The sequence below is a fragment of the Oryx dammah genome, unplaced genomic scaffold (genome assembly GCF_014754425.2).
Source record: "Oryx dammah isolate SB20612 unplaced genomic scaffold, SCBI_Odam_1.1 HiC_scaffold_27, whole genome shotgun sequence".
Classification (NCBI taxonomy): Eukaryota; Metazoa; Chordata; class Mammalia; order Artiodactyla; family Bovidae; genus Oryx; species Oryx dammah.
The window spans coordinates 41289991-41301960 of NW_024070211.1; the positions used below are offsets into that span (position 1 = coordinate 41289991).

Here is an 11970-nt window from a genome sequence, read left to right on the forward strand (position 1 = left end):
TGCAGTGACTTTGGAGCCCAAGAAAATAAAGTCTATCACTGTTACCCTTGTTTCTCCATCTATTTGCCATGGAGTGATGGGACCCGATGCCATGATCTTTGTTCTTTCAATGTTGTTTTAAGCCAGCATTTTCACTCTCCTCTTTCACTCTTTAGTTCTTCGCTTTCTGCCATCAGGATGGTATCGTCTGTGTTTCTGAGTTTATTATTACTCTTGGCAATCTTGATTCCAGCCTGGTATTTCACATGACGTACAAATAAGCAGGGTGTCTTGACTCCTTTCCCACTTTGGAACCTATCTGTTGTTCCATGTCTAGTTCTGTTGCTTTTTGACTTGCATAAAGATTTCTCAGGAGGCACGTAAGGTGATCTGGTATTCCCATCTCTTGAAGAATCTTTAGGCTTCCCTCTCCACACTACCACACAGGTACACAAATTCTCCCTGAACAGTACAGAAGGCATCATTTAAAATTTACAATGTTGCCTTGATACAAGTTGCAATTCATGGCAAATTCTGGGACTCCTCCCCTCCTCCAGGTTGCCTACAAGCTATCACTTTGTGTTGTGTCTCTTTGTGACCGCATGGACCATTGTCCACCAGACTACTCTGTCCATAGGATTATGCAAGTAACAAAACTGGGAGTGGGCTGTGATTTCCTTCTCTAGGGGATCTTCCCAACCCAGGGATTGAACCCAAGTCTCTTGCATTAGCAGGTAGGTTCTTTATCACTAGCACCACTGGGAAACCAAGCTCTGGGTTTGGTAGGTATCCTTTAGTAAATCACACATCCTAACTCTCATGTAACACATAACATTTTTAGTTGGGACTTTTAATTGTGATTTTAGTCACAAGTAGACACTAGCTTGAAGATGTTGTTGCTGCTGCTGCTGCTAAGTCGCTTCAGTCGTGTCCGACTCTGTGCAGCCCCATAGACAGCAGCCCACCAGGCTCCCCCGCCCTGGGAATTCTCCAGGCAAGAACACTGGAGTGGGTCGCCATTTCCTTCTCCAATGCATGAAAGTGAAAAGTTACGTCACAACAAACTACTGTCAGCCATTGTCACCAACTACAAAATGAGTTAGTCTTGGCCTTTAATTCCTTTAACTCCAAATGTTTAACTATCCAACAAAATTATATTTGCCACGTGCCTGGTATTACCATAAGCACTTTACCTGTTTTTCACTCATTTCTTATGATTCAAGATATTCTGAATATTCTCATTGAGGAGTCAGCTCAGATATAGGTAACTTTGTAACTCAGCCATTATATATGGGCCAAATTAATCTAAAATCAACTCTTGGCAGTTAACTGCCTTGGACCTGGGTAACCTAAAGTCCCAAAAGCCAAGTGATGTGGTCAAAGAAAAAAAAAAAAACCTCTTAATACAAATTCTCAGTCAAGTACACCTCTCCAATAATATAAACACTTGAAATACTGCAGTAAAAGTTGTATCACCACTTACAGAGGACGTCACTAACAGGTAGAGAAGTTGTCCTAAGTCCACTTTTGTTTATAAAATCTACATTACATCTATGAGTAGCCACAGGATTCATAACAGGTAGTCCTTCTTTTTTGGCTAAATGTTGAATGACAATGCTGACCTAAATTTACATTATTTATGAATTATCTAGCCACTGAATTTCTTCCCTCAAAAATGGAATATAAGTACCACCTTCTTATTTAGAAATCAAGAGCCAAGGGTTGTCTTTCAAACTTTTATTTAAGGGCACTGATCCATGATGGACTTTAGATCTTGTTGAATGCAGCCACATCCATAGACTGTACATACTCATCGAAAGCAGTGATCTGCTCCTCCAGCATGTCTGTCCCAACTTTGTCGTCTTCGACTACACACTGTATTTGAAGTTTCTTAATGCCATACCCAACCGGAACTAGTTTAGCTAAAAAGAAGATCGAAAAAAGTCTTAGAATTGACACAGTTGGAAACTATGCAGATGCCAGTGTCAAAAAGAGAAGACTAAACTCACAAGAGCCCCAGACCAAGCCGTCTGCTTGAATGCTTCTGACGCACTCCTCTAGTTTTGCCATGTCGGTCTCATCATCCCAAGGTTTCACGTCTAGTAAGATGGAAGACTTGGCGACAAGTGCCGGTTCTAAAAAAAAATTTAAAAAGTGTACAGGAAACAGCACTGTTCAAACAATTCTTTTTGCCCTACTCCAAGTCACTTAACAATCTTAAATTTGTTTCTAAATGGATCATCTCCTTAGCCACACAAAAGTACAGAACACACACCTTGTGTTTGTCACACACATGCCCACTTTCTGTTGTGCTGAGAAAGAGGTGTTGAGCTGTGTGACAGTTTCTTTCCCACAGTGGAATGCCACAGCTGCTACCTTTAAGAACAGCTGCAGACCAGTGGCTGTGGAAGTTTTGAAGCTCTAATTCAGCAAAATATGGAGGAAAGGAAATTACTTTGGAGGTTAGTTTTTTAAAAAGATTATTCACATTATGAAATCTATTAAGTCAATTAGACACGAATTATAAAATGACCCACTTTTGGCTTTCTTTGACTCATACTGGGCAAGGCGTTCTTCTCTTAGCCTCTTGGCTTCTTCACTTTCCTGTAAAGGAAAAAATTTCATGTATTTCACAAAGTGGGTTGTTCCTCAGTTTAAAGCTGGTGGGTTGTAACAAAGACTGGCTTTGTCAGAAAAAAGCAAATCCATCACGAGTTCAGCCGAAAGATGGTGATTTGATTTTATGCATCATGTAGCCAGTCAGAATTTTTAAAAGGCAGGTAATTGTAAGTGAAGCCAGGGTTAAAACCCAGGGATTTTGGCTACAGAGCCTGTGCTTGAGCAGTGATACACACATAAGTCAATTTAAGCCATACCTCCTCATCATCAGATCCAAAGAGGTCAATGTCATCATCATCTTTACTATCTGCAGCTCCACTTTCTGTGGTGTCTTCCACATTAGCAGGGCCATATTTGCCCAAAGCTTTCTTCACTCCTGGCAGGCTTGAAAAAAAAAAAAAAATCAAATATTACTAGGTCACCATGATGTCCCCTTTCACATAACACATGAGAACTTGTTTTCATTACAATTAAAGAATCTCTTTTGTACTAAGAATTTACCCTTCAACCCTCCCTGGTAAATACTTTTATATATATGTTTAGCTTCTCACCCAACCATCATCAGTACCATGGGAAACATTATATTCAATACGGACAATGACATACTTTCAGAATGAGTATTTCTACTTGAGATTTCATTAAGTATGCTCAGTTCCATTCTTAGTGAACTGGAGTCTACGCCCCCAAACTTCCATTCTTGTTAGCAGTTTCCGAAGATTGAAGGACCCGCTCATCCCAGAGATCCACCACCCCCCCCGCCACCCCCAGGCACATTGGCAGGGCAGTGTGGGGAAAAGGTGAATTGCTGTTTTTGATCAAGTAAAATTCATATTTTGTGGCAAGACAAAATAAAAATAAAAATTTTCTCGGTCCATTTGAACCACCTCCCTCCCCTCTAGGCTGCATTCTATATGTGCATCAATCAACCCTCTTAAAGAAATATTTTTTCTTAATCTTGGGTCATGATGAACCATGACCTACTTCCCACCTGTAGATCTAGATTATATAAACCGTCATTAAATAATACATTAATTAATGTACAGCCTTGTCTTACTTATGTGGAGGGAACAGTTGTCAGGTTTTGGAGGAGTTTTTCAGAGGTTATAGTCCTCGGTGTGGCTTTAAAAAAATTTTCTATTTCCTAGATTGACCAATTTTTTTCTTCAATATGGTCACGTTCTACCTGCTACATGAAAAAACCGGAGGATTTCGGTCTCTTGGCCCCTCTCAAGTCATGGAGAAATTAGCTCACAATATCCCAACAAAACTATAATACCCTGAACCCTAACTTGTCATGTGAAAACCCCGAGTTTGAGCTCCGAAAGTAATCTATTCTTCAAGCAAACACAAAGATAATTTTACCTGGCCTTTTCCTTCTCATAAGATTTGATGTGATTATACCAACGGAGGGCATGACACAAGTCAGCAGGTGGTGGGCCGGAGACGGCTTCAAATACTGCCACGTCTGCTTGTGATGGCACATACCTGCCGATGACACAAACGTAATTACACACACTTTTATAAGGAGAGATACAAACACCAGCAAATGAATGACAAACACTACGAACTCGCCCTTTCGTCACCGGGGTACCTAAGTTGCTTTGTCTTTTGTAAGAAATAAGCTTCTTAGGATCAGGGATCATTTATTTGGTCTCCGCGATATCCGGAGGCATGCTTGCCACTCAGTAGACCTCTTCAGAAATTACAATTCCTAACATGGAGCTGCAAGCTTACATCTGTTAACGGAGCAAAGACGTGGAAAAACCTGGTGGAGTTAAGCATGCAGAAAAAGCATATTTTAACCCTTGTTCCCTCGCAACCCCTTCCCCCGGGAGAGCCCTGGGGCCGGGTTTCCCTTCCTCTAGCCGCAGCCGAGACGGCGCCACGTGGCCCCACCAACCCGGCCCTGCCTGACCCGGGCCCATGCGCTCACCCCTCTATGTAACTCTTGTCCGCCAAGTAGTCGTTGAGCACCTGGAGGCCAGCGGGGCTTTTCAAGTCTCCAAAACCCATGGCGACGGCTAATCTAAAACTGGGAGGCAGCGAAGAAAAAGAGGCGCGCAACCGGTCAGCGCCCAGCGCTAAAAGGAAAAAAGGGCTGCAAAAGGCCGGAAATCCCTTATATAGAAACGGAGGCGTTTCTCTCCGAGGCCCCCGGCTGCAGGTTAAAGGTCAAAGTACCTTAAGATTCTTCAACGTAAAAAGCAAAGGCTCTAAATTAATGGCCCGCAATTCATCCGTTGGCCTTTCTTTGCGTTTGGAAATCAATTAATAAAATGGGTATTTCTTAAATTGCTACCTCCAAGGTTTTCGAAGACTCTAGGACCCGCCCTCTGAGGGTGCCGGAGATAGCCGAAAACGCTCGGCCTCAGCCGACAGGCCACTTCCGGCGGAATTGCGGGTCCGAGCCGGCCCCCGTCACCCCCAACCCCACCCCTGCCTCCTCCCGGGTGCTACGCCCTCCGCCCCGCCCTCTGTCAAGCCGACGGAAGCTGCCGAACTCTATCAGCCGGAAATTGTCGAACTGGGGTTTCTAGTCCCTCCCGGCTTTCCGTTCTTCCAGGCCCGGCTGGCGGAGATACCCGAGGCCGCCATATTGAATAAGCAACCGGGCCTCTGAAGGGGTCGGTGTATTGCAGACCATTCTGCAGGGTAGCCTCCGCGGCTCCAGGGAGAAGGTGAGGTCGTGTTTGGGTGAGAAGGCCGAGGTGCCCCAGCCCCCGGCGTTTGTTTATTGACGAGACTGTTTCCTTTGTCTCAGCCCACTCATTCTCCTCTTGTCCTTGACTTTGCGCCGCGTCCCACCCCGCCTCCTCGGGAACCCCCGAGAGCCGGCAGGTGAGGACTGTTAGGCAAGATCTCCGGTCTGATGGAGCAGAGAGTAGGAGGAAACCTGGAGGCCCTGGGGAACGCTGGCCCGAGGGCACCTTGTGGGTGACCTTCCCTTTGCACGGGAATGCAAGACAGTCCCCTTTCTGGAGAGGACCTGTGTCAGTGACTTAGGCCTAAAGACTGAGCCTTTCCTCCCAAATTAACACATTGCTGCTACAGGGCATCTTTGGCCGCTGTTGCCTTAGCAACTGTACGTGCCTTTTGTTTTGTTTTTTGGTTTTGTGCAAGGGCTGCATTGGGTAGCACTGCTTACCATTTTCACTGATGGGGAAGAAAGGGGCATTTAAACAGTTGGCCCAAAGGTTGCACTGCAAATGACAAAGCTACGTTGTTTAAATTTGGGGGAATCTAATGCATGCATATGTACTATAAAAGCGTGGATCAGATACAGCTCTGCTCAGAAACAGAACTTTCTGAGAGTATAGAAGCTGTAACATGAACTGTTTCTGATGAATAAACATCAGGTTGGTTTTTTACTGACAGTCTTTTTTTTTTTTTTCCCCACTGAATTGTATGTGCATCTTTAAGCAGGGTGTTACAAGACTGCTAGAGCACCTACACTCTAATGCCAGGAAAGTGGAAGTGATGGCCAGATGGTAGAGATAGAACTCATTTAGCAAATAGTTATTGGACGTCTGTTATAAACTAGAAGTGAGTCTGCAAGGAAGAATTAAATGGGTGACATGACTGGAGAGTAGTTAGGATAGTTTTAGTTAGACTGGTCTAAGAAAATCTCCCTGAGAAATGCCTTTTAAGGCAGAAATTTGAAGGATGAGGAGGGCCCAGGAAGATCTGAGGAAAGAGCATTTCAGTCTGAGGCCACAGCCCTTGGGAAGATGGGAGAGGCAATGGGAGCAGTGTGGAAGCCAGGAAACCTGTTAGGGGGCTGTTATAGTCCAAGCAAGAGATGATAGTGGCTTGGAATAGGATAGTACCTTGGAGGGAGGGAAGTGGATGGATGCAGGGTACATGGTGAATGTGGAGTGGTATTATCTATCCCTGTACCAAAATATGTTCAGTCTAGTTTTAGAAATGAGTCATCATTAGCACGTTCTCATCTTATATTTGATTTTTTCTGTTCCTGCAAGGTAGCCGAATAAGTGTAAAGCACTTACCAAAGTTTTGCAAATCTGTATTTCTTATGTTGAGGTTATGTAGTCTTCCATTTGATGCTGGGTGTTCAATACAAATAGTCCTCGTGGATTTTCTAGCTAAACTAGGCACCAGTTTCATATTGTATTGGACATAAAATAGTAATTAAAATTTTTTACACTGTTGTATGAAATATTGATTGTTGATTTTGAATCTGTCCTGTTCTGATTCAGCAATTCTTTGTCCATATGATCAAGTGAATGGACAGGAAAGTAAAAGATCAAATAACTTCAGTGTTTGCTTATGTACACCTTTAATTGTTGTTACGTTATGTAACCTACTTTCATTTATTTCAGTAATTAAGCAAATCCTGTAGAGAGGGCTTCTTAGCTGCAGCACTTTAGGAATTCTATATTATGGGAGATTGTGCTGAGCATTGTAGGATCTTTAATTGCATCCTGACCTCTACCCACTAGACACCGATAGGTTTCCCCTCATCATGACCACAGACAGTTTCTCTGGACCTTGCTAAATGTTCCCTGGGAAACAAAATTGTGTCTTGTAGAGAACCACTCTTTTAGAGCTTACTGTGCATGATCCTTGGGGGTAGAAAGATTCAAGAAGTTCATAATACGTTGTGGGGGTAGAACAAGCACATAAACAAATAATTGCAAATTTGAAAGGTAAATATACTACTTGACACAGAAAATGGCACTCCAGACTTTTTCAAGCTTAGGCTTGTGAATATCTTAGGCTCAGAATATCTCAGGAGCATCTAGCAGATAACTGCTCAGAACATACAATTTTGGAATGCATATTAGCAGGAAATGAAGGCAGAAAGGTAGGCTTTATTTTACATAGCAACTAATGATAAGCTAATTCTTGGAATTTATTTTACTACATAGTTGTATTTAAGTTTGACCATTTGTTTATAATTAAAAACAACAAAACTGCCCTTTGTATGGAGTTAGAAGGCTCATATTTATATACTAGCAGCTCTTCCTTAGCTTCTTGATGATGTAAAAGTCAGTTACTTTAGCTGAGATGGAGTATTCTCATCTCTATAATTTGAGAAACAATATTAGGACTTGTGAAATGTTCGATGGAATAAAATATGTATATGAAGTGCTTTAAACCCATAAAATGTTACTGAAAAGTTTGTTATTCAGATTGTTTTTTCTATCATAACATAGCCCTTCTTTGTTTTATTTTTAGCAGTATGTTAAGGATACCTGTAAGAAAGGCCTTAGTAGGCCTTTCCAAGTCTTCTAAAGGATGTGGTGAGTATCTTTTTTTAATTGCAAGTTTGTGGCCACTAAACTGTCTATCTTTGTAAATTTATAGGTTTATGTTTCTTGAAAGACCCTAAATCCATAATAGATTTTAAATAAAAATAGAAACAATGTTGAGTCAGTGGTTTATTTTTTTAAAAAATATAATAGTTTTTATTAAAAATAGAATAGAATAGTTGAATAGAATAATACAGCTTTAAACAGTTCGTAGAAATGGAAAGTGACAGGAATTGCCCATCAGTGCCAGAATGGAAAAAGCAGTTTTCTGCTTTTGAGAAGTGATCTTCCCAGGAACGTGTGTTCAGTGGCATTGAAAGATATAACTGGGACTTCCTGGCAGTCCCATGGTTAAGACTCTACACTGACAGTGGCAGGAGGCATGGTTCGATCCCTGGTAGGGAACTAAGATTGTACACATGTCACACAGCAGGGCCAAAAGAGTTACAGCCTAACCTGCTGTTAAAAATAGACAACTATATTCCATTTGGTCTTAAGGATTGGAAAAGCTTTCCTCTAATTCACTATTTTAAAAGTTTGCATCTAGAGAAATAGAAGGGAATAGTATAAAATGAGGAAAAAATTTAGACCTGTAGCTTATTTAATCCATTACCCTCTGCTAATTTCATCTTCACCTCAATGTTTTGGATGATCAGTTCGAACAACTGCCACAGCAGCAAGCAACTTGATTGAAGTATTTGTTGATGGTCAGTCTGTCATGGTGGAACCAGGAACTACCGTCCTTCAAGTAGGCATTAATTTTAATTCTTTATTTTTGTGCAAAATCTGATTGAAAAAAAAAATTATTTTCTTGATACTGTTTACTTCTAAAATTTTCAAGATTCCTTGACAAATACTCTTTAAAGAACTGTAGATAGTAAAATTATATGAAAATAACTTTGATTTGAAATCTTGGCATATCAGAACGAGCTTTTCTGTTTCTGACTTTCTTAATGAACTATAGCAATTCTTTTGTTTCACTTCTGCCTTACAAATAAATTCCCATTTAGAAATTTTAAGTTATGTGAAATAAATTATTAGTTAATATGAGTAAGTTTGGGAGAAAGGTAATCTTTGTTGTGAGCCTGCTTGATGCACATTTACGTAACTTTCCTGTTTTTAACAATATTTCTAGGAAGGTGTCCTACAAAGCACGTAAATGGAGGGTAGTAGGTTCTTGAATTTATGCCCTAAACACTTAATATCTCCAATTTCTTCCAGAACTAACAAAATTGGTCATGGAGAAGTAGTGCTTTATTCCACTGTAAATTATTGCAGAGCTAAATGCTCTTTATTCATTTTAGCAGTAACTTTTGCACCGTCAGGCATAGAAATATAAACAATAAATATATAACAAAAATATGTTCCGCATACAGTGGAGAGTATTTTGGCATGAATAGGAGGTGGTACAAGAGATGTCATAAATATCTCAGGTGATCCCTGAGAAGTTTTTAAAGGATGAATAGATGTTTATATGTGGACAAGGAAACTTCAGGTCATTTAGTACTGGTGAAACAAGGTATGTGTAGAAGAGGAGATAACAGGAAATCAAAACTGTGATGTTGGAGAAGGTCTAGTCCTTAAAGATAGTCAGTGCAGTGTTAAAGAGCTTGTAGTTTGGCCCATCAAGAGTTTTCATGGCTACTAAGCAGTATGACATTGACTGTAGAGGATGGTGGTTTGGAGATTAAGATTAGAATGAGACAAGGATAGAGTATATCTTGGATTAGTGGAGCAGGAAATGAGAAGGCCCAAAATTGTGGCAATGGAAATGGAAACAAAAGGGTATATTCATGAGAGAGTGAGATGTAGATAGACAGGCCTTTTGGAGTGATGAAGAGCAGAGGAGTTTTTGTGAATTCTGGCTTTGTTATCTTATTTGGGGATATATAGGAGGGGACAGGGCTTGCCTGTGGCTCACATGGTAAAGAATCTGCCTGCAATGCAGGAGACCCAGGTATGATCCCTGGGTGGGGAAGATCCCCTGGAGACGTAGGGGACGGAAATAGATTGAAGTGGAAGACTGTCAGGATTGCAGATGAAGATTCGAATGTAATCAGTATGTAAAATGAGCTAGTGTGAAGGTTGGGACAGGACCCACTGCATCTAGCACACAGGAAGACTTGGTGCGTTTTTATCAAATTGTTAAAAAATATTGAAAATTGATGAGATTGCTTTAGAGTGAGGGCTAAGGATGGAATAACTAACTCTCGAAATTTAAGTGCATTTATAGGCTCAGAGAAGGAGCAGGGATAATTGGCAGAGCTGAACTAATCCCCCTCACTAGGCAAATTGGAACTGAGAAGAGCCCTTAGCCAACTGTGGGGAGTCCTGAGTGGGATACATGGGGCCAAACACAGAACCAGATTATAGTCACCTAGATGGTGTGAAATGAAGTCTAATCTAAAGGAGGAAAACTAGTCAATGAGGAAATCCAGGGACATGAAACCACTGGGACAGAGTTTGAAGGAGGAATCTTTGTAGAGAATGGTCCAGAGAAGTGAGTAGTCAAACACAGTCTGAGGATGCTTTATCCAGTTTTTAGGCATGGTGAGGATCTTTAAAGAGGTATCTTCAGAGCAGACAGAGGTTGGAGTCATGAACAAAGAAAAGGAGGGAAATCTCTTTGAGGATGAAGGTAGAATGAAGACGCAGATATTTGGAGTTAGGAGTAATTAGATAAGTAGTGGATGGCCTCATTTTTTTGTTGTTTTTGTTTGTTTTCTTTTTCCTGTGTTTTAGACAAGACACAGATGAGGTCAGGTTATTCTTCTGCAAATATTTTTTACTTTCTCTTCTAGGCTTGTGAGAAGGTTGGCATGCAGATTCCTCGATTCTGTTATCATGAAAGGTTGTCTGTTGCTGGAAACTGCAGGATGTGCCTTGTTGAAATTGAGAAAGCTCCTAAGGTACTTAATACCTAAAATTACACACCATGCTGTAGAAGGTAGAAAACTTTAAATTATGTAGCAAACTTTATTTAAAATCAGTATTGTAACCAAGAGTCTGGTCCTATTTACTTCTATCTATAAATTTATTTTCTGTGTGATTGATTCTCTTCATTTCACAGCTGGAAACACATCAAAGAAAGTACTTTATAAGTGCAAGTCCTATATAATTGTAATGTTTAGAAATTAAAGAGACCTTCTTAGAGCAGTCAGTATTTCCAAATGACTATATGACACACAACATTATAAGTGCTTATACTGTGCCATTTTTCACTAGAGAAAAGGGTTGCAGTGAAAAGGTTCACTTTCAATTTAACTCTGTTTTGGCTTATGCAATTTTAGTTCAGTAGTGCCTGCTCATCAAAACAGTTATTTGATGTTCTGTTTCAGAGCCTCTTATTAAAAAATCATATTAATTATTATAATAAAATTAAGATGATGTCTTATTTTTTAAGAGAAATGTAAAGTGCCAGACTATCATAAATATGAAAACTAAAAAACTCAATCTTCAAAAATATTCTGTTCTTTGCTTGTTTTCAACTATATGATTTAGTATTTTTATATATTGGATTACTTATAATTAACAAATAAAATTTGTATAATTACAAATACTTAGAGATTTCTCCATTGAAATTCCAGGTTGTAGCTGCTTGTGCCATGCCAGTAATGAAAGGTTGGAATATCCTGACAAACTCTGAGAAAACTAAGAAAGCCAGGTACTTTATTGTTAACTCAGCATAGTGACTTTTCTTGGCAGAAAATTGCACATTTCAAAATGTAGACCTTCCTATAGATGAGAAATTCAGTATCAGACTCTGAAGAAGTTGTGCTTGGCTTCTAGCAGCAGTTGGAAGTAAGTACACATAGAGGAGGTGAAGAATCTGTACTGGAATCAGCGTTAAAAACCCTTGTTTAGAACTTTCCTCAGCTTATGATGGCAGTGGGTCTGGGGCTTATTGATCTGAGATTGTTGCAGTGATACTGTACTGTACTGGCACTGATCATGTTTGTTTTTGCTTTGCGTTCATGTTTTTCTCAATTAATGCCTGAGTTTTCTGAGACCTATTCAGCGACTTTTGATAATTCTGTGTTGTTAAAACTCATAATTTTCTAGGTTCTCTAATGATATTTTATTCCAGATTCATAAACAT

At 40.2% G+C, this 11970-nt stretch overlaps 2 protein-coding genes and 2 non-coding genes across 4 annotated transcripts in view; 1 reads left to right on the forward strand and 3 right to left on the reverse strand.

Moving 5' to 3' along the window:
* Positions 1-1701: 1701 nt before the first annotated feature.
* On the reverse strand, positions 1702-5008 carry EEF1B2 (eukaryotic translation elongation factor 1 beta 2). The gene is made up of 6 exons (XM_040228713.1): positions 4532-5008; positions 3961-4083; positions 2856-2982; positions 2517-2583; positions 1989-2114; positions 1702-1901 (listed from the first exon to the last, which is right to left on the reverse strand). The coding sequence occupies exons 1-6, from the start codon at positions 4609-4611 to the stop codon at positions 1747-1749; spliced, it is 678 nt and encodes a 225-aa protein (XP_040084647.1). The 5' UTR covers positions 4612-5008; the 3' UTR covers positions 1702-1746.
* On the reverse strand, positions 2256-2389 carry LOC120855210. The gene has a single exon (XR_005719179.1). It is a non-coding gene; the product is annotated as a small nucleolar RNA SNORA41 (small nucleolar RNA).
* On the reverse strand, positions 2661-2739 carry LOC120855209. Its single transcript, XR_005719178.1, has one exon. It is a non-coding gene; the product is annotated as a small nucleolar RNA SNORD51 (small nucleolar RNA).
* A 59-nt stretch (positions 5009-5067) lies between the features above and the next one.
* Positions 5068-11970, forward strand: part of NDUFS1 (NADH:ubiquinone oxidoreductase core subunit S1) — a 33383-nt gene continuing 26480 nt past the window's right edge. The window contains exons 1-5 of the mRNA XM_040228715.1: positions 5068-5276; positions 7798-7862; positions 8528-8619; positions 10673-10780; positions 11459-11535. Of these exons, the coding sequence (XP_040084649.1) occupies positions 7802-7862; positions 8528-8619; positions 10673-10780; positions 11459-11535 (338 nt within the window). The 5' untranslated portion in view covers positions 5068-5276; positions 7798-7801. The remainder of the gene's footprint in view (positions 5277-7797; positions 7863-8527; positions 8620-10672; positions 10781-11458; positions 11536-11970) is intronic.